The 21,150-nt window shown below is 41.2% G+C and overlaps 1 protein-coding gene across 9 annotated transcripts; it reads right to left on the bottom strand.

Annotated features, from left to right (window-relative positions):
• Positions 1 to 594: 594 nt before the first annotated feature.
• Positions 595 to 19,322, bottom strand: MDM2 (MDM2 proto-oncogene). Of its 9 annotated transcripts, XM_075746324.1 has the most exons (12): positions 19,186 to 19,222; positions 18,731 to 18,800; positions 18,530 to 18,602; positions 16,272 to 16,346; positions 15,740 to 15,873; positions 15,532 to 15,581; positions 14,162 to 14,229; positions 13,907 to 14,000; positions 11,271 to 11,431; positions 10,145 to 10,300; positions 8,481 to 8,558; positions 6,008 to 6,971 (listed from the first exon to the last, which is right to left on the bottom strand). In XM_075746324.1, exons 3-12 carry the CDS (start codon positions 18,596 to 18,598, stop codon positions 6,402 to 6,404), a joined length of 1,455 nt encoding a protein of 484 aa, XP_075602439.1. In that variant the 5' UTR covers positions 18,599 to 18,602; positions 18,731 to 18,800; positions 19,186 to 19,222; the 3' UTR covers positions 6,008 to 6,401. The 9 variants fall into 9 exon arrangements, with proteins under 9 accessions (XP_075602457.1, XP_075602414.1, XP_075602439.1 ...); XM_075746342.1 differs by lacking the exon at positions 18,731 to 18,800 and having other exon boundaries at positions 595 to 6,971; positions 11,271 to 11,428; positions 19,186 to 19,308; XM_075746299.1 differs by lacking the exons at positions 18,530 to 18,602; positions 18,731 to 18,800; positions 19,186 to 19,222 and adding exons at positions 4,971 to 5,113; positions 16,580 to 16,764 and having other exon boundaries at positions 6,356 to 6,971.
• Between the last annotated feature and the right edge of the window lie 1,828 nt (positions 19,323 to 21,150).

Below are 21,150 nucleotides of genomic sequence, written 5' to 3'. Positions count from 1 at the left end.
TGCCAGTAATTTTCTTAAGTTGAAAAGTTAACTAGAAGAGATTCTCTTTGGAAACATCCATCTTCTCCTGTATAAATAAAACCACAGGAATGCAGTTCAGCTTTTGATGCCGCCTTCACCATCCCACCTCTACTGAAACCGTAGCCCTGCCTGTCCCACTGCACCCCACCGGCTGGGCTGCAGAGCTTGGGCATCCACCACTGGGCTGCCAGCCAGCTACATTCTGTACGTACACGTCAGCGTGAAACAGTAATGCCGATTTGGAACGAGGGCTGTGTGCGCAACGTGCTGCTTACTGAATGTTTCCATCAAATCCATTTGAATTCTCTACCTCTTCTCCCCTGGCTTGTTTACCCAGTCATCAGACGAGTAAGTAATCATCCACCAATCCCACCACTGATACTTGGTCACATTTCCATCACTTCCAGCAGAAAGAACTGGAGCTGCCTTGAATTTAAAATCCCCCCAAAGGAAGAAATCTGTGAGAATCCAGTGGCCCAGTAGCTGGCTGACAGAATTAGAGACCTGCATGAAACCCAAGTACCACCAGAACATGTAACAATCACGTGACTGACATGAAAAGAGAGCACCACGGAGTATATAAACAAATTTTTATTTGAAGCATTTAAATGGAACATGGTATTTAATTGCCTTAGAGAAGGGAAAACTGGAAACCAAAAGACACAATACACATGAAAATTCTTCTCACAAATGGCTCTATACTCTGCAATTGGAGTGGGTATTTGCATTAGTTCAGTGGTTACTGACTGCGGTAGTACGTGTGCTAGGTAGCTAGAGGGTACGCACCATGCCAAGTTCCTGAAAGCGTGTTCACCTAGGACTAGTGGCAAAATTGCATAGTTCCTTAAATTTACTATAAACTAGTCTTTTTAATAGTCATTCAGCTACATGTAGTCAGACAACAACGTAAGACTCTGCTTTCTGAAAAGCTATTTGGTATTTTAGGAATTATGGAATCGTCATGTTGACAGCCATTAATTTAGCGCAAAACCCAGACCTGCCCTTTAACAGGCTGTTAAGTTACAGCAACATCTACTCAAAAGGGGATAAAACACTTTTTAAAAGTATCATCATCAAATTTTACATGTAGAATATATATATACACACAAACACACAAAAACACACACTACAGAGAGGCATTCACTTGAAGCTTTCAGCACATCTGTGCTAAATTAAAAACACATTAGCTAAAAGCAACCATTTTTCAAGTTCAGTAAGTGCAATTCATTATTAAAAGAAACCTTAAGCCCAGCTTTTTTTTGGGTGGGTGTGGTGGTTTTTTTGCTTTACATTGCTTGTGCAACTTTTAAACAACACGTATCTCAAGGCAAGGCGTGGACTCGGGCACGGATGAGTGGAAAAGTTCAGTCAGTGGGGAGGTGATCCCCGGAGCAGACGTGCACCTGCCGGCCGGGAGAGCCGGTGCTCTGACAAAAAGTGCTCTTTCCCACAGGGAAGCACCACAACAGCAAATGTCCCTTTTTAGGCCGAGTGTTGCCCAACAAAATGTCGTATCTTCCTGGGATAACTGCTGCCCCACCGTACGCATGGCAAGTTAACAGGCTGAATAAGTTAACTGCTGTAAAATTACAAACTCTTAGTTCTAAAGTTACGCCCCAATACAACAACAGCTTTAGATTAAGATGGGGAGAAGTTCTTCACCCCATATTAATCCCATTTATTCATTTCAGTTTACGGAGTTTCATTATGCTTCTAATAATTTTCTAATCTCTATTCCGTAAACCACAATTTTCTGAAACAGTTATTCTTGCTGACGCTTTCTGCAAGGACAAGAAATTGTTTTTCCCTCATGTTGGTGCTTAAGGGGGAAAAACCTGCCTGAAGCCTTGCACAGCTTTGTACCCACACAGACATTTCAGAGATGGTGACATTTAAACAATCACAGAATCGCAGAATGGTTTGGGTTGGAAGGGACCTCAAAGACCATCTAGTTCCAACCCCGCTGCCATGGGCAGGGACACCCTCCACTAGACCAGGTTGCCCAAAGCCCCATCCAACCGGGCCTTGAACGCTGCCAGGGAGGGGGCATCCACAACCTCCCTGAGCAAACAAGTTTACAGCAAACAGAACTCAGTGAAAAAGTTGTACCACGGTGTCAGAAGAAACGTAACGCTTTTCATCAGTGAAGATTTTGTAGTGCTTGTACCCTTCCCGAATCAACCCGCTAACTGGAGTGGCAGCCACAGCCCCCTGTGCAGCACATACTTCTTCCTGCGCACTTGCTGGTAACACTACCAACCAACGTTCAAGGGGTGCTGCTCATCAAAACACATCCTCTTTGCAGCATGAATATTCAATGTCATCAGCAATGCAGCTACTTGTTTCAGCTGCACAAGTTTTTTGAAGGACAAAAGTAGCAGACTTCATAACTAATAAATCTTAAGAGAAGACGCAGTATTAAAGGTTCTCAAATATTTTAATATTCAGCACTTCTGGCCTTTTGGAGAAGCGTCAGACCCTGAAACAAAGCCATTTTGCCACCTGCCTCGAGTACTGCACGGTGCACTTTGCCTCCTTGGATCACGAATTGAACGTCAATACTAGTAAGCAGCTACATAGTGGAAAAAGTCATATTTAATCAAAACGTGGCGTTATTGTGCTTTATAAAAAAGCATAAATGGGAGTTCTTGTAGCTTTTGTACGTAACTACTGTCTAACCTGAAGTGCACAAAGGACCAGGCTAAGACAGTGAAAATTGTGTCCTGTCACATTTTGCAGCATCTGGCCATGCCTTCACCTTTCTGGGTCACACGTTCAAAGGTGACAGCAGTTCCCCCCCGCCATTCACTCTGACACCTCCCCTCCTGCATCTCCCAGGCCATCACCTCCCACATTATCAGCACAACGAAGCAGTGAGCAGCTTCTCTACTGTTCTCAGAGATGCAAAAGTGTTCCAAAGGAAAACAGCATCAAAGTATTTTCAACTCTGTTAATGTCGCACCAGCCTCCATCTCTATTTAATAAACGCTGTTCAGATTCAATGCAGAACTTGTTTTAAGGGACGGAAAAAAGGAAACAAAGCCATAAATCTTCCTATGCCCCTCTGAATCTGAACATTTCTCTTTAATGCTACAATTTCTTAAATATTTTTGTGACTGATTTACTAAATATGTATATTTATGTATCTACACACGTACCAATAGACTAATTCAATAAATTAAAGCTCAAAAATGCTAACTGTAAGCACAAGAATATTTACAAACTGCAATAAATTAAACATTAAAATGCGTATGATATTAAATAGGGATCTCAAAGACCTTATCAAATAAGAGCAATTGTTACCTTTTGTGCTAAAATTTTACCAACTCTCATGCCGCTACCCAAGGCCAGAAATGCGTTTAAAGGCCAGAACAAAGAGGGTGATGAACGGCAGGCTGGTCACCACGTGCGGAGGCAGACCCAAGGATTTCAGCCTGGTGGGCCCAGGGCCACAGCGTCACGTACGCCCGCGCCCCGCAGGTGTGCTGCCTGCCAGCCTTGCCCCACAGGAGCTGGAATAGACACCAATGCTCATCGTTCACTTACTTGTAAGGCATGCTTTGGGGAAAAAAAAAAACCAAAGAAACAGACAGACAAAACCCCCTAAAGTTTTACCAGAAGTCATTAAAAGTAATATTAATCCAGAAAATGTAATTCCAAACAAAAGATTCCCTCTGACACAGTGGTTTGGCTGTAGATGCAGAAGTCAAAATTACCCATCTCCTCAGCATTCGACGGAGTGGAGGGTATTTCCAGGGCTGTCCTCCACCACAGAAGACATGCCAGGGAAGTACAATCTTAGATCATAAAAAGGAAAATTCATTATGCTGTATGCTCTCACTTTATCTTTTGCCAAAGTATAAAGCATTAGTAGGAGATTAAATTGGTTTTGAAGAAAAATTCCAAAGCTGAGTGGTTGCGAACAGCAAGGATCATCACTCTGACCATACCTGCCTTTGAATTATTTTTTTCTTCTAAATATGGAGCCCACTTAAGGGGAGCAGAAGAGAATGCCAAGAGCAGGATAGTACAATCTGATCCCGCAGGAACTAGGTAAGAACAGCTACCCTCCCAGGCCTGCAGTTACACAGCCATCCCAGTGACTGCACAGAAGGTATTGCACTGAAAAAGTGTAAGACACAGGAGATGATGTAAGGGACGAAGCTTTTTAAGCACAGTCCCCGTGCTGTCAATGCTTCTCCTGAACATGCACATCTACAACTCTCTCAGCTGCAGATTCCAGACCATGATGTGACCGCTATTTGGTTCTGACCTGCAGGTGCAATGGATGAGCCTCTGCAAGCTTCACTGCACTTAAGTTTATCAAATCAAAAATTAAGAAAAATAAATAGGAAGCAGTGTGAATTAAGGCAGGTAACCATCTATTAGAAGCATCTCTACTTAAAAAAATTAACAATCTGCCTACAGGACTTCTCTATCTCAGGCTGAAGTAACTATCAAACCCCATGAAAGGCTACTGCTGACCAAAGAACTTCAAGAACTTCCAGCTACCTGCTTTACAAATTGCAAGGGGCAAGAAATTTGCATGCAAGAATTTGAAGAAATGCATACAACTGGGCTTTACATTTTGTTTAGTTAAAATGAATTATGGTAAAACTTCAGAGATACCAGTATCTTTTAGCAGTATTTTTCAAAAGTTAGCTCAAATGTACGAACAAATCAAGACTGATCCTGGTGATTAAGTCCTCACCTATGAAGTTATTTCTTTGCAGGCAAGTAACAACCAAGGGTTTACCGAGTCTCTCCTGTACAGCTTTATGTCCTTGTCCTAGGTACTTCCTTCTGTTCCAGGTGTCGGCAGCCCTGGTTTACATACCCTTTATAAGAGAATAACTATTTCAGCTCTGACCTGAAGGTAATTAGAGCAGCAGAAGTCTTTGTGCTAGCACACAGGCATCACCAGTTTTGTGCTGATGTTGTTAAGCGAGCTGTTCAGCCTTGGCCTGCAGGATGGTAACCCAGCACAATCCCAGCATTTAGGCACATTGGGCTACAATCCCATTCTTGGCATTCCCCTGACACTGAAACTCCTTATTTGCTGTTCTCTGTTGGGTGGATGATCAGCAACTACCTGTAAAATTAAAAGGTGCTAAAAACATACAATTCCTCTTGTAATCTAGTTTTCCAAAAGAATAAATACAAGCCACTGGTACAGAAACTGTTCATCTGAAAAACAGCTCAGATGAGTAATCCAACTATATCCTGAAGATACCTGAGCTTACCAAAATACACTCGCACAACCTACTCCGAACACACCACAGAAGTGAGTCAGTTAGTAGACTCCTTAATAAAGGAACTGTTAAGTTTCTCAAAGTTTTTGACAAAGTACAGTGAGGAGACAAGAGCTAAAAGCAGTAATGGAGAGAGGTCCAATGAGACCATTTTGAGTTGGCCAAACACTTTGCAACAGCATTGCTGAATTCTTGCGATACAGATTAGAACAGCATAAGCTGGCGAGACTACTGAATTTAAAGAATGTCTATGTGAACTAGAACTACACAGCTTATTTGTTTCTGCAGATGGAGGTGGTCTTTTTTTTTTTCCTTACAATTTTTGTTCAAGTGGATGTAGTGATCAAGCTGCATGCTATACTGCTGAAGTCAAAAACAAGTGCAGAAAAAGAATATGATTGTCCCTTAATATTGCCTGACTTGATATTACATAGTGTCTCCTTCATTTAGCTTGCCTGTTAGTACAGGCCTCCAAACCCACAAAGCATTTTAAAAGCCAGTTTCTCAGGATATTTAAGAGAGAACTGTAAGACTGAACTGTGATCAATGACTTCTCAGGACGCACACAGCCCTGAAGTTTACAATGCACACTATGAAGGACATACAACGGCCTTTTCCATTTCCAAAACCTTAAATGATTTCCTATCACATCTTCCCCCACTTCCTGGTAAGATCTCCCCCATAATTTGGTTATACTTGTAGGAATTTAAGTTTTGGGAATGAGGGAGACAAGATTCTATTTAATTTATTTTATTGACTTATTCAGAGGGTTCTGATTGAGCCTGGTGTCTTCACCAGACAACAGATACTGGGAATCAGGAGAATCTTCTATGTGTGTATTTAATCCAGTAAAACAAATGTCACTAACTTGTATGGAACATAAAACACTTGGAGAGGCAGGCAGTTTACAGGAATTGGTTATTTCTATTGAGAAGAATTTAAAACCTTCAAGCTGGCTTACGAGTATTAGGCTGACCTCCCAACAACTTCAGTGCATTTATTTCAGCAATTACTTTTCTTAGCAAACGTAAGGAGTCCCAAAATATTAATTTTCCAATAAGCATACAAAAATAGTTTCTTACTCTCTGAACCAGTTTATGAAGTTGCTGCTTTCCAGTCAACATCCATTTAACTAAAATAAGTTAGTACGATCATTTGTATGGGCTGTCTGCACACCGGACAGGGCTTGTTCCTCTTCTTCAGTTTTCTCGCGCACGTAAAACACGACATGAGGTGTCCTGTTTTGCCATGCACTATGCAGCCATTTTTAGGTCTGCTCTGACATATGACACAGGGCTCTATGCTGGTAACAGGCAGGCTGGATTCCACGCTTTCCTCTTTGTCTTGCATTTCTCTCTTCTCAGGTTCTTTATAGTCCTCCTGACTGCTACAAAACATGCTGCTCGATGTCGATGGCTGAGAATAATCTTCACTTTCCTGGGACTCGGACATTTGTACTGCTTTATCCTCATTCTCCTCTACAGCTGGTTCTTTATCTTCAATCATTTTCACTTTCTTGCAGTCAGGAACATCAAAACCTTCTTCAGACTCTAGGGGTAAGGAACTTTCTGATTTGCTCTTTTCCAATTTATCACTCTTTTCATCTGGAAGCCAGTCCTCACGAAGGGCCCAGCACCTGTGGCAATGTCGTGGCAGTGGAGGATTCATTTCGCTACATTCAGGACACTTCCAATAATCCTTTAGTGAATTAAAGGTTGGAACAGCTTAAGCCACTTGGAACACTTACAACTGAAGTATTCACAGTTTATAAACAATTTATTACTGCAAAATAATAGTTATCTTGAGCTATCGACTTGTTTACAATTTAAAAATTCCATTTAGTGTTTTGTCCCATTTTATGGTTCTAGAAGAAAACAGTCTGATTTTTAAAAGACTTTAACTACTTCTTGCAGTACATTTGTGAAATAAAAAGGAGGTAGAACAATATGATTTATCATGTCTTAGGCAAACCAGAAACCAGATCACAAAAGTCTTCAGGGAACCTCATGAAAAACTTCTGACAAAATGGTCATCATTCCCATTATTTTCAACAATAGACTTCTGAAGTGGAAACTATTCAAGACTGATGGGACATTTAAGCTGTGGGATGTTAAGCTGTCGGTGTGCACAATGGCCAGGTGAGGGCACTCTGACACAGTAGTACTACAGAGTAGAAAACATTGGCCATTAAAAAAAAAAAGTACTGCACTGCTGTCTCAGAGGTTACTCCATACACTACACTGAAAATACTATCTCATTAAAAACACGCTTTGTTTTAAGGACACAGAACATTCTTATAATTAATCCATGCCGTATGGTGAATGAAAACAAAAAACGACCCAAAACTTATTTAGAAGTTTTGAAGCACGTTTTGGTTTGAGTCCTAAATAACATTAGTGACATCAAAAGCTTCAGAGACCAATTTTCATTCCTAAAAATAATGTACTGACCTATTTTTCCACACATAAGCAGTGCCATGTTTTTAGATGGTGGCTAGCCCTGTGTTTGACACCATAGTCAAATCTCTCAGTCCCGCAGACCATCAAGGGACTGGAACACTTTAAGAGTTTTGGACAACAGCTTTATTCAAGCTTCAACTATGAAAAGCAAGTATAAATAAAAAGATACACCGCTTTTTAATTCTAGTGTGTGCTTTTTTGCACATGTCTACATACTTTGCCTCAAATCCCTCAATTTCTTTCCACACTTCAAGAATGGTCTCACACAATCTAGAAAAAGCCTCAAAGTCTTATTAATTTTGCAGTGCTGTTCTGAACACAGGTTTGCCTTCACATCTGTATGCTACCGATTCTTTCATTCAGGTTGGACAATAAAACTAGATATTATGATTTATAGGAAGTTTTTAAAATATACATGACTTTTTTTTTTTGCATTTTGTGTCAGGTTTAGGCTCCAAATAATTTTCTTCCATTAAGTCAGCGAAACTGTAAGTTAGTGTGGGGTTTTTTTAATGGATTAGGAAGCTTACTTTTAAAATAAAATAAAAAAACCAACACAACAAGGTTCCTTAATAATCACATGTTCAGTAATTAAACTATCGTCTTGGAATCTTCAAACATATAAGAAAGAGTTGATTTAATTTAAAAAAAAAAAATCACTGGTAGCAATAGAATTCATCTATACTCCTTGACCTGCTCTGTCAGTTCACCCAATTTACGATACTTTGCCAGTCAAGTTTTTACTCACAGCTAGAGAAATCTCTGGATCTTCATCAAATGAATCAGCATCACTATCTTCATCCTGGTAAATAGTCAGCTGATATACCTGGTTTAAATAATAAAAAAAAAATTTAAAAAGTATTGATGTAATTGGTTTTTCGCATTCAATTGTAAGTTTGATAGGTTTTTAATCCAACAGATTTTTCTGATAGACTTTTAATCAAATGTAGTAAGCAGCATGTATATTTTAATTTATGTTAGCAAGTAACTAAAAAATCTGATGACTGGTTTGGGGGAAAAGAATTCTGTTCACACTTGTAACAGACCATTTGAAGAAAAAAGTAGACTAGACAGATAGAAGGTACCACTTTCCAGTCTGGAGGCGATCCTTCCCCTCCGCTCAGCACTGGTGAGGCCACACCTGGAGCACTGTGTCCAGTTCTGGGCTTCCCAGTACATGAGAGATATGGAGCTACTGGAGAGAGTCCAGCAAAGGGCCACTAAAATGATTAAGGGACTGGAGGAGCTCTCACATGAGGAAAGAAAGGCTGAGAGAGCTGGGACCGTTCAGCCTGGAGAAGAGAAGGCCCAAGAGGATCTTATCAATGTTTATAAATACCTGAAAGTGCGTACAGAAGACAGAGCCCAGCTCATTTCAGTGGCATCCAGCATCAGGACAAGAGGCAACTGACACAAATTAAAACACAGGAGGCTCTGTCTGAACATCAGACTTTTTTTTTTTTTTACTGTGAGGGTGACCAAGCACTGGCACAGGTTGCCCTGAGCAGCTGTGGAGTCTCCAGCCTTGAAGATACTCAAAAGTCGTCTGGGCATGGCCATGGGCAATCAGCTCTGCTTGAGTCAGGGGAGTCGGATAAGATGACCTCCAGAGGCCCCTTCCAACCTCAACCATTCTGCAATTCTCAAGACTGCTGTTGGGAGCAGGGACACACCTCAATCCTTTCTTCCTCCAAGTCACTGCCTTATCTCAGGGTGCAGCTCCGCAGCACTATAACCCGGTGTACATCAGTACAGTCAGTCCCATTCAGCTCCTCAAGTATCACAATCATGTATGTCCCTGGTGAATTCTGCCTATTTCTGTCAACAGAAAACTAACCCATAAAAAAAAAATGCCCACTTCACTCCTGACATTCCAGATCTCTTGAAAATTATGGTAGTGAGAATCTTACTGTCTTCTTGCCTCCTAATAAAGATTTCTAAAATTGTGTTCCAGCCTCTCTATGAAACATTTATATTCATGGAGGCAAATGATTCAGAAATATCCCTTTGCAAAGAGTTACTAGGGAAGTTTTCATTCAGTATCAAGAGTACGGTGAAAGTTCGACACATACTTCTATAATTAAAAATGTAGAAATACACTCAAGTACACATGCTGCCATTGACTGCAATGGCTAGTAAGTGAAGTTAAAGAGAGAGACTTTTCTAGATTGTCAAGAGTCTGTTTCAGAGCCTGCAGAAAGCCTTAGCACCATTCTGGTTACTGCCTGGTAATTTGATTTAATGAACGACTGGGTGCAGTTTGTAACAGAACACATGCAGTCCTGAAATAAACCTGAAGAGTTGCTTCTTCTTGGTGCAATCTCAACAAAGTATTCCTGCAAGTTTCCTTCCCCCTCTCACCTCACTCAGTGAAGAAAAAAAAAAAAAAAAACAACCAAACCAAGTATGTACCTCATCATCTTCATCTGTGAGCTCCTGTCCTTCTTCATTATGGCTATAATCTTCTGAATAAATAGACTCAACTTCAAACTCTACACTGAACTGGTCTGAAACAGAACTGTGGTCAAACCAATCAGAGTTTTCGCTCAATGAGCTGGCATCGAGATCCTGAAAAAAAAGACAAAAGTACACATTCAACCTCACCAGTCCATATCCACAACAATTACTGTTAAGATAGCTTGTAAGATAAAACCAAACTGCTCAGTTGAATTAGCTATGGAAGAAATGAGACCAGCTGCTGATAGATAGAATATCTTTTATGAGACAAATGAATTATAGGTAGGTAAAAATAAGCAAGATGTGAAAGCCTTTTGCTGGCTCTGCAGTAAGAGGCTGCAGTCAACCTACAGCCAGCTTGAAGACTGCAGCTACTATTTCACAAAGCCTCTCCTAAAAAGAACAGCTGCAAGAAGATGCTGTCTTTTGGCTACATGTCTTTAAATTCTCTATTATCATCAAACTTGTTAACCTTAATTTGAGGCAGTGGCTAAACAATTATAAAATAGCAAGAGTGAGGATAGTGGCATTAGTATTGTCAATTCAGAATACAGCATGAGACTACGAATACTGTCAGTTTAGCTCTTCAGGACTTAACCTAACCACAGATAATTTGCCTTAGTGTTTGCTGAAAACAACAATAATAATTAAAAAAAAAAGGGGTAAAGGTTTGGAAAACAAATACAGCATATCATCAGGGCACCACTATGTACAGCTACTGAAGCTGTACTGGAACTACCAACCATTCTGAATTATGGAATGTCTGTGACTGCTTGCTTCTTCTAGCATTCTAAGAAATACTTATTCTAAAACACAAAGTGTATCTGACATTTTTTCAATACTGTGCCAAGCAGTAAGAATCTGTTTTTTAAAGAATATTCAAAGTTAATATTTTAAAAAATTTCACTTCAACTTTGTCAGCAGATCTATGAAAGACTCCACTCCACTGACACAGCCCCTTTTCTTTCCTCAGACACCACTGAAGGCATTGCTGTTTTGAATTAAGAACATGATGTTTTAAGATGCATATTTGCATTCATAGTATCTGCAAAATTTGTACCACAAAAAAAAATTAACTTACAGGAATGGAAAGAGAATCTGTTGAATCACTGCTATTGCTTCTTTCACGGCACAGACCACTGACTACACACCATGAGAGACTTTCATCAAACGTCAATGAAATGCTGTCTGACTTGTGTCGTTTTCTTCTGTCACTATGCAGATCATCTGAAGAATTTTCTTCTGGGTACATTCAAGAATTTTTATTACTCCAAAAACATCTATGCAATGTGCAGTTTTAATTATTCTTAACAGAAGCTTAAAATATAATTTACTTATATAGGAATTTAAGGAAAATAAAGTCATTCAGTATTAGTTTATGGGGAAAGAATAAAGGCACCAAAAACTTGTTTGAACAAGACACAGTAACACTGAGAAACATGAAAAGCATGAAACATTCCTGAAACCAGTATTTCAAGGGCTGGCTTCCCCACTTAACCCATCAGTACAGCTTGTAAATGGCAGTCTCCGCATGCAGGAAATAATTGCAAATTCGGAAGCATTTTTACTCCACTTCACACATGATACCTTAAACCCCTCCCAATTTTAAGGAATACCGTTAGGATCTTAATTGTCCTAGCTCCCTCTACAGTCAGTAGACAGAAAGGCACTTTAAGAGGGCTGCTTAATCCATCCCAGAATTTGCAGGGAGACAGAGCAACTAGTTCCCACATCACATGCATACAAAGGATCTAAGCAAGGTAAGTTCAGGTTCAAGTTTCAGATACCTCAACAAACTTATCAGTTAATAGTTGTACTATACATAATTGTATTTACTCCTCGGGATTTTTGTGACAAACCGTTACGACTTTCACCACACACTAGCAAGAAAATCTTCAAGGCATACAATGTAAAAAAAAAAAATCAAACTTTGAAAGCATTGCTTTAAGCTGTGCTTTTTAAATACATCATGTTTTGAAAAACCACCTACAGCAGCATAAGGAGTAGGGGGACAGCATTTTAGGGGTAGGCAAGTCAAAATTCAGCTCCGCTGACTTTTAGAGTGTTTGGTAAGAAACAATTTTATTAAAAAAGGCATTGCAAAGTCAGTATGTAAAGTGCAGCAGAGTGAAAACTCCCCAAGAGGCCTGATAACTCAGTTCAACAGACCTTGGTAAGAGCCTGCTGCCCCCCTATGGGTGCCTTGTACACCCACTCTCTATTGCCCAGCTTCTCCCTTGCCTTGCAAAACACACTCTGACAATCCACGAGTCTTCAAGTCTTGAATCTTTCATTGTAAAAGAAAAGAGAACAAAACACTTGTACATACTTTGAGACTTCTCTTACTTTCCCTTGGTGCTTCTTGGCTCAGCCCCTCTCTTTTCTTTTTTCGCCCTGAGAGCCCCACCAAATTTGGTGCCCCCAGGCCCAAGGGTTGCTCCTGTCCAACGTTGTCCTCATTTAGTTGTCATGGCTCCATGCTGTACTGATACTGTATCACCACAAGGTTTCTATACACTATATAAGCGGCTCCAAAGGAGCCGCTACCATCCCAATTTAACAAGAATAGTTGTTTAAAAGGAAGATTTCCTATAAATTAGAAAAAAAGTGTATATAAAAACACTATATTAAAAGAACTTTTAAGGTTGTAACAAACTAATAAACGGATGCAAAGACAAGAGTTAATAATCAAACCTACAATAAGTAAGCACAACACAGGACCTTATGTGCTCTGGGTCGTGCCTAAATATTACAGGTTATGATGATTAACCAAGACTTTCCATCCTTTCACCAGTTTTTGTTACAACATTAAAACGTTCTTTTAATTTAGTGCAAACCGCTCAGCAACGCAGCACAGTTTTTGGACTGACTAACATAACAGTGGCCTATGATGAACACAAAAGAGATACTACACAAAAGCTGAGGAATTGAAAAATGTTCCTGAGCAACTGAAGAAAAGGAAGTTCTATGCAGCAACAGAAGGTTATCACTGCCCAAGTAATTACAACCACCAAGTCATGAGGTAACAGAAGTAAGTGATGGAATAAAGTAATGTAAGAAATTCCACAGAATAGTATGTAAGTAGAACTGTAGAGAACACTTCCATTGTGAAACTTAAGTTATTCAGGTTTATGCTGACCAGCTTGTTACTTGCTAATTACTGGAAGAAACATTCCACATTTTGAAAATATATTTGCCAGTAATTACTGAATAACCACAGTAAATGGTCACTTAAAAGTGCTTAATCAATGGTCAGGTACCTAAACATATCCAAAATCATCCCACATTACTATCAGACATGGACGTCCGCCACCAGTTGAAATCCAATGAAAACTGGTTATAGAGAGCAAACAAAACCTAAATTTGTGGCTGTCTACAGAGGGAACTGAAATGAACTTGACTACATCAGTCCATTACAAAACAAAAGTGTTCTCATCATGAAGATAACACAACTGATTAACTCCTGCTGATGTGAATGAACTTAACAGATCTGTGGAACAAGTTATTCCATCATCTTACTACCAGTTCTAAAGATCCAAAAGTGAAGCAATGCAAGGAATCATGTATTTCTTCCAGACTGAATGTTTTGGTTTAGATAAGCAGAGAAAAATGAATGGTATTTGTCAGCATCTTTAAAGTCAGTAAGGCAATAGAAAGTACTTTTTTTTCCTAAGTGGCCATGCTACTTAAAGCTCTGCATCACAAATCTGCACATACCAGATTCACTGTGTGTTCTCCTCCTAGAGGACGTCGTTGGTCGGGAAGTCACGTTAGATGAAGTCTGCTTCTCTTCTAACTCTTGCATAGATTCCTGGTAAACAGAAATGCTGAGTAAGCCTGAGCATGAATATGAGGTAAAAGACTAGAATCAACTAACTGCATCTAAATCATTGACACTATAATGCAAAACTAAATAGAATTTACATTACATCTCGGAACGTTTATTTTAAAAAAAAAAAAAAAAAAAATCACCTTAAGAACACTTTCTTCTTCAAGCTGAAATCTGGCATCATCCTCAGGTGCCCCAGCAGGCGTAGAGTCTGAAACCAAACCAAAACCCCATAATACAGCACAGCAGAAAAAGTCAATTTCAGGCTCAAAAACATTAGAATAAAAGTAAGGGAGAGAAGTTAACTGCTCACAGCATTTACAAAGTAAATTCTAAACAGAACTTAAAATCCAGATACTTTGCAACAATGGAAAAAAACAACCCTGTTCCTTTGCTTTTCAGGTGTGTGCAGCACTTTCCCTGTAACATTACTGAAGTAGGAAAGTGGGGAGGAGGAAGAAATCTCAACCGCAAAGTAGCTTAGACCTTTATTATAAATGCCTTCAAATGAAGGCTGTGCATTAGCTGGGATTCTGCAGATATGAAAGAATATAGGCAGGAAATATTTTACACTTCTTCTTCTCCAAACTGTATTTTACTAGCTATCATCTTACAGGAACACTGAATTATAAAAAGACATTAAATAGAAGAAAAATTACCTGTTGTTCCTTAAATATGCTTACTACCAGACAGATGCTGAATTAATAAGTTATCTTTCAAGAAAAGAATTTGAGAGATACTGTTACGCTTGCAAACTTAAATTAAGAGATAATAAGGAGAGCATGTTTCCTATCTTCAGCAGCCGAACACTTGCCTTTAGGAAGAACCAGAAAGAAAGGGTGTCTTAATATGGATTTAGAAGCCAATTTACACTGGTTCACTCCTTGTATTAGTCAAAATTTACAGCTATATTGAGCTTTTTTACACTGCAGGAAAGATGACTGTACATAACAATTCTCCATTTATGGAGTGCCTATCCACAAAGTTACCACAAAGCCGCATTTTTAAGTACAGACCTTTTAAAAGAGGACTCAATGTAGCTGAGGGTGACCAGTTCTAAATGTACTCCACATTCAGTTTTGAAAATTAAAACAGAACACTAACAGAAAGAATAAAAAGCATTTGCCCTGACTTCATTGCTGGCACAAGTTCAAGAAGCTAGTTTTTGATACTAAAACTTTTTATGGTGTTGAGGGCTTTATCTGTAAGAAATACAAGCAAGTGACTAATTTTTCAATTTAGTCCTTTTTGCGTTCAGCTCTGATTGTGCTTGTTCTGGTTCTAGTCCAACAAAATTCTCCAAAAGTTCAGATTTTTGTTTTTCTTCCCGAGAAGAAACAGTGTTTGTTTTGATTCACTATTTGCGATTGCTCTGGACAGTAGTGGTAAAGCCAAATTGCTAATTATAGAGATCAATGTTATCTGATCACTACACTGAAGATGCGTTAACGTAAGTTATATTTTCCCTACAGCTAATTCTCAAAACAGAAGGTCCTCCCCCACACTAGCTTACCTTGTTGATTGATTGCTATCAGATTTCTGGAAATCATTGAATATAGTCTCCTTAGATGGGGATAAAGAAAGAGATGTTGCTAGTTAGCTACATGTAATTATAAAACAGAGCTTACCATCTGTGAAGATGCAGAGAGTTAAAAAAGGCCATATGCATTATGCTCTCCATTATTTCACAACCAGACTCTCAAAAAAGAATCCCATTTTACCTGTGTTCTTTTACTGAAAAGCTTGTTACTCCAAATAAATCCCCCAGGAGATCATTTGCACAGTGTACAATATGTTGCTGTTTTTCATCATATAATTGTTTAGACATAATATATTGTCCAAGATAGAATATTACCTGTAAAATAAGTGACATAGACAGACATTAGATACCCAGGTTCTGTTGTTTCAAATTTAAGTGTAAGAGAAAATACATCAAATTCAAGTGTAAGAGAAAATACATCAAATTCATTGAGATTTGCTCTTCTCACATTGCCTAAAATTCCCTTTGAGCTGCGATTTTCATCTATCATTCCCCAAGTACTCTGCTATTCTGCTGACCACCAGATACTTTTGTTCAGATTTTGAGAAACTCGCTAAACACCACCTAACAAGTCAGCAGGAGGATAAAAACAATACCTTGTCTCAACATCTGCTAGATAAGCTGTGAAGTACACTGCCCCCCATTCACCCAAAACAAAAGAACAATCTATCTGTATTCACTGTAATCTACCTTTAGTGATTAAAAGTTCTCACCTCCTTCATAGTAAAAGTGTCCTTTTCTGCACCAGCTAACTTTAACAACTTCAACAATAGCGGCTTTGGTTTAACCTGTGTGGGGAAGAAGAAAAACAGTATGCATCAATTATTTACCACACAAAGCAGTATTTATACAGGTTGGCTTCCTCCTTCTTATTAACCTGATATACAAACACACAACTACGTTAAAACCAGTTTTTTTTTACTTTAGAAAGTTAAAAAGAAAATAACACGAACTCAATCATACTAAACTTCTCACACACTGTACATCTTAGCTCAAACCCCAATCTTGCATTGGTACATACGGATTCCTCGATTTGAGCTACAGAATTCATTTGTTTGGTGGTTTCAAGTACAGGGCTGGGTCCTGTGAAATTCAGCTTCACTCCTTTAGTCATTATAGGAACTCCCAAAGGGGAGGGAGGAAGGCAAACGGACTTCTGGGACTGCCAGGTCCACACTGCAAGTCACAAAGCAAAGCACCAGTCCACCTCTTTCCTGGTCTCTTCCTCTGACAGTTTGTGGGGCTGCGGTTTTGCATTTTGCATTTTGCCAGCTGGGCTGCTTTACCTCTAAAGACTTTTCTTAGCTGGGGTAAGCAGACCCTGTCATTTCCATCATATTTCAAAGACTCCTACCTCTGCAATGGCCTCTCACCCCCACACTGTACCAGCAGAGTTATATCTGCAGCCAGTCTATGACAATTTCTGAGGTAGAGGAGGGAAAAGTTAAAAAAAAAAAAAAAACAAACACCACCAAAACAAAAAAACAACCAACCCACAACACCACTTTCCCTCCTCCTTTTTTTTTTTTTTTTAAATTTCTGGCCAGAGCAGCGTTCTGATCCCATTCACTGCACTGTTCCACAAACAGCTGTGCCAGTACCAGTGCAGAAGATGAGAACAAGCTGCAGGAGTTGCCCCAAATGCAAAGAAAATGCCTGTGGAACCACTGATGTTTCCCACTGCAGTATCTTCTAGTATTGCCACTTTAACAATAGGATAACCATTCTAAGAACAGGCTAATATTTAGCTATTCTAACATATTCCCTAAAATAAGAAAAAATCACTATTGAAAACAAAGATTTTATAGAAAAGCATGAATAAAGTATCCTGAGATAAATGCTTAAGGGAAGGGGGTAAAACTTCCCTACATTCCACTTCAAATATCTGCTAAAACAAATGTTAAGTTTTAGTGCATTAACAAGATAGTAGTTGCAAGAATCACACACAATGAAAACAATAAACAAGCTTGTGGACAACGTTAGATGTCTATTCACCCCTTCCTAAGTGCTGAATTATTTACAGCACGCAGCATATATTACAGTTTCATAAAGGAAGCAAGCAGTTAACTTATTAAGCTACTAATGACAGCTGACCATAGGAAGGCAAAGCACAGTTTCAGATGTCTGAATCCACAACTAAACTCATGGGTTCGAATCCTTCTACTCCTCAGCCCTCTCCCCCTGACTCCTGCAAGTATGAAGTTCTGCCACGCAGACCTGACAGCAGATGGCAACGTCACATTATGATGATTTAAAAAAAAAAAAAAAAAGAGAAAAGAAATCAACTTTGAACAGTCTGTTGTACCGTTACTTGGCTTTTTTAAGTTCTGCTATCAGTCTACTCTTTTAAGCTTTACCCTTCCACAAAAAGTAATGCAGTTCAACCGTCATTGTACACATGCCGTTTTTAACTCACATCTCAGTTATAACACAACACATCGGCTTCCATCCTCAGGAAAACATATAGAAAGCCAGGACAGAACTGTCACTGTATCACGAAAAGCCTGGATGTGCAAAGCCATAAACACAAAAGACTCTTATTACAACTTATGAATTCCAATAGAGGATAAAGTGAAAATGCCAAATTCAAAAACCTTCAGCTGTAACGACAAGATTATTTCACAGCTTATATTTTCCATAACGGAGATCTTCCACAACTCTTTAGTTATGAGCTGTTAACAATTTTCACCACAAAATACGTATCATGATCAAATCGGATCATAAGATCCTTTTTAATTAAAAGAAAGCAACCTGACCATCAAAGGTCTCCAGGAAACAGCCTAGACCTAAACCAACATCCTGAACTCTCAACCACGAATGAGAAACATTTGCTTCATAATTACAAGATCAAAGAGAGACCATCGTCACCGGATTTCCTGGCTTTTCTCTAACCATCGCTGGCTGAGGAAAGCAGCAGATAGAAACTCTGCAAAAAACACGAAAAACTTGCGCGTCCAACAGAGCTACTGACCAGCGCCTCTTGCTCCGAAGCGGTGACAGAAGAGGCATCCGTAAGGGAGGACATCTTGGTATTGCACATTTGCCTGCAGTTAAGGGGAGGACAACCTCAAAACGTGTAACACAGCTACACAACCCGGGTTCCCCCCCCGCACAGAGAGATCCCGGGGCGGGCGCAGGGCCACTCTCCACAACCTCGGCGGTACCCACTCACCCACACGCCGGACTCCGGCAGCAAGTATCTCAGCTGTGTCAGGCCGGGCCGGGGATGGCCTTATATAGCGCTGCCAAGAGGAGGCAAGTCGGGGCTTAGCTCCTCCGCCGGCCGCGGCCCGACATGCCTGAGCATGACCAGGAGCGGCGGCGCTGCCGAGTCACCGCGGGGGAGGGGGGGGGCGGAGGCCGACGCTGACTCACCGCAGCCGCCAGAAACGGGGGGGGGGCGGCGGCATGGAGGAACAACGCCGTCTCCCCGTCCCGTCCCGCGCGCCGGCCCCGCTCCCCCCGCGGGCGGCAAACGCGGCGCTCTCCTCAGCGCCGCGCCCCGAGCGAACGCCCCGCCGCGCTTCAACCGCCCCTCCCCCAGCACCGAGGCCGCCACGCGCTAAAAGCGAGCCCCGAGCGACCCCTCAGCCCCTGCCCCCGAACGAGTCGGGTATCTCCACGCACCACCAGCCGCACCCGCTCCGCTGCCCGGCCCGCGGCGAGCGGAGGACCGGGGGCCCTACCACGCCGCAGCGCGGTCCGCACCCAACGCCGCCATTTTGGCCGCCCGCGCCGCGCGGCCCGTTGGTCTCCCCAGCGCCCCCTAACGGTCTTGGGGCAACGACCGCGTCGCGCGCGGGCAGCGGGGCAATGGTCGCGGAGCGCCGCGCTTGGGCCTCAGGCGACGCCTGTCACTGAGGCTGCTGCGGGCTGAGCTGGCCTGTCGGTCGGTCTGTCTGCCTGCCTGCCTGCCTGCCCGCCCGCCCGTCCGTCCGTCCCCCCCCGTGCCCACCCCCCGTCCCCAGGATGGAGAGCCAGAGCCCGGGCATCGGGCGGAACAGAAAAGTAGTGCCCGGGCTGAGGGCAAACAGGGCGAAGGCCTGGCAGCAGCCGCGGTGAGACCCGGGCCGGAGGGCAGCGGGGAGGCAGGACGCTCGGGCTGGGCTTTGCCGACGGCTTTTTCTTCTTTCATCTGCGTCCCTCGTCGCCTTTTATCGCCTCCCGGCTCTGTTCACGGCCACTCCACGAATACTGTCGGGTTGTGGTAAACAAAACGTTGTGGCTTGTGGGTGTGAAACACTGAGGAGAGAGCTGGAAGAGAGGGCTTGTTGGTAACAGCGAACCTAAAAGAGTATGAATGTTCCCTACAGATCCTTGCTTCTGCTAAAAGTTTTAAAAAACTTTCGGTTGCAGGCAGACGTTGAACGTGTCTCTGATTTCCCCTCTGACACATCCAGCAGTTCTGAGGCGCAGCCCTGCCCGTGCAGGGCGAGACCGTGGAGCACCCCCACTTTGTCATGTTCTGAAACATCAGACCTTGTTTGGGGATAAACAGCTTTAAGACTTCTTAGGCAACCTTGTACTTCCGTAAATCCAGCTGCAGCATATATTAGTGATAGAAAACATTATGTCAACTTATTTCAAGGTTATTAAAGGCAGAGACTCTTGCTTATAGTCCACATAAATACAGGGACACAATAATAAAAATGTTGGTTGCCTGGTAATGACACCTTTGGATACTAGTTTGATTTGCAATGCTCATTTGTGCTTTTTAAGTTTTTTTTTGTTTTGGGGTTTTTTTTTTGTTCACTGATATTTAGGAGAGGAAACTGGCAGAAAACTTTACATGCAAAGAGAATTGGATGCTGTTATATTGTCCTATATTCCTGTCATCTCCTGTTCTATAGTTTTGAGTATCTTAAGTGTAGAGTATTTGGAAGTATGTTGATGATAGGTACTTATTAATTGCTACACTTCAACTAGAACTGGTTAGTTTTTAGTCTGCTTTTTCTAATTGTCAGGGTTTTTTTCTTTGCTCATGGTGACATTTTAAAATTATATTTGAATAGTGAAAAGATTTGTTAGAGAACATGAGCACTGCAGATAGAGTTTAAAGATACGCTAGAGCAGAGTGAGCGTAATGCTAATTTTCCATGACAACTGACTTGTCCAAACAAGCAGTGGATAACTGCCTGGACTTGTCCGTTGGCCAAATATATTCTCAGGAACCATGCCACCTTGTAAAAATTCCAGCAATGGTTTAAATCTAGATATTTGTGTAATGACAGATTTTCGAGATGAGCTTGTTATCCCTCTAGAGTATAAAGCTCAAGGTCTAGCGAGGGACAGCTGAGAAGCTGCCAGAATTTTGCAAAGCATGCTCACCGCCTGTTAGCACCTGAGTTTCAAGGCAAACAGAAATCTGGTTTAAGTGGGATGTCCTGCCACAGGCAAAGTCAGATATCTGCTCATTTCCACCTAGCACCCCAATTACTGAGATTCTTACCTAGCTAGCTTCATCATTAGGAGAAAATTCCGTCTACACAAAAATGCAAGAGGATGGAACCGAGTGGCTACATTCAGTTGCTGTAACACTGAACAGCACTTTTATCGATGCTCAATCTTGTCCTGATGTGGCATGAAAACTAT

Source organism: Balearica regulorum, chromosome 1 (assembly GCF_011004875.1).
Source record: "Balearica regulorum gibbericeps isolate bBalReg1 chromosome 1, bBalReg1.pri, whole genome shotgun sequence".
Lineage (NCBI taxonomy): Eukaryota > Metazoa > Chordata > Aves > Gruiformes > Gruidae > Balearica > Balearica regulorum.
Note: the sequence above shows the minus strand (reverse complement) of the source record. Positions and strands in the feature narration are given on the sequence as shown.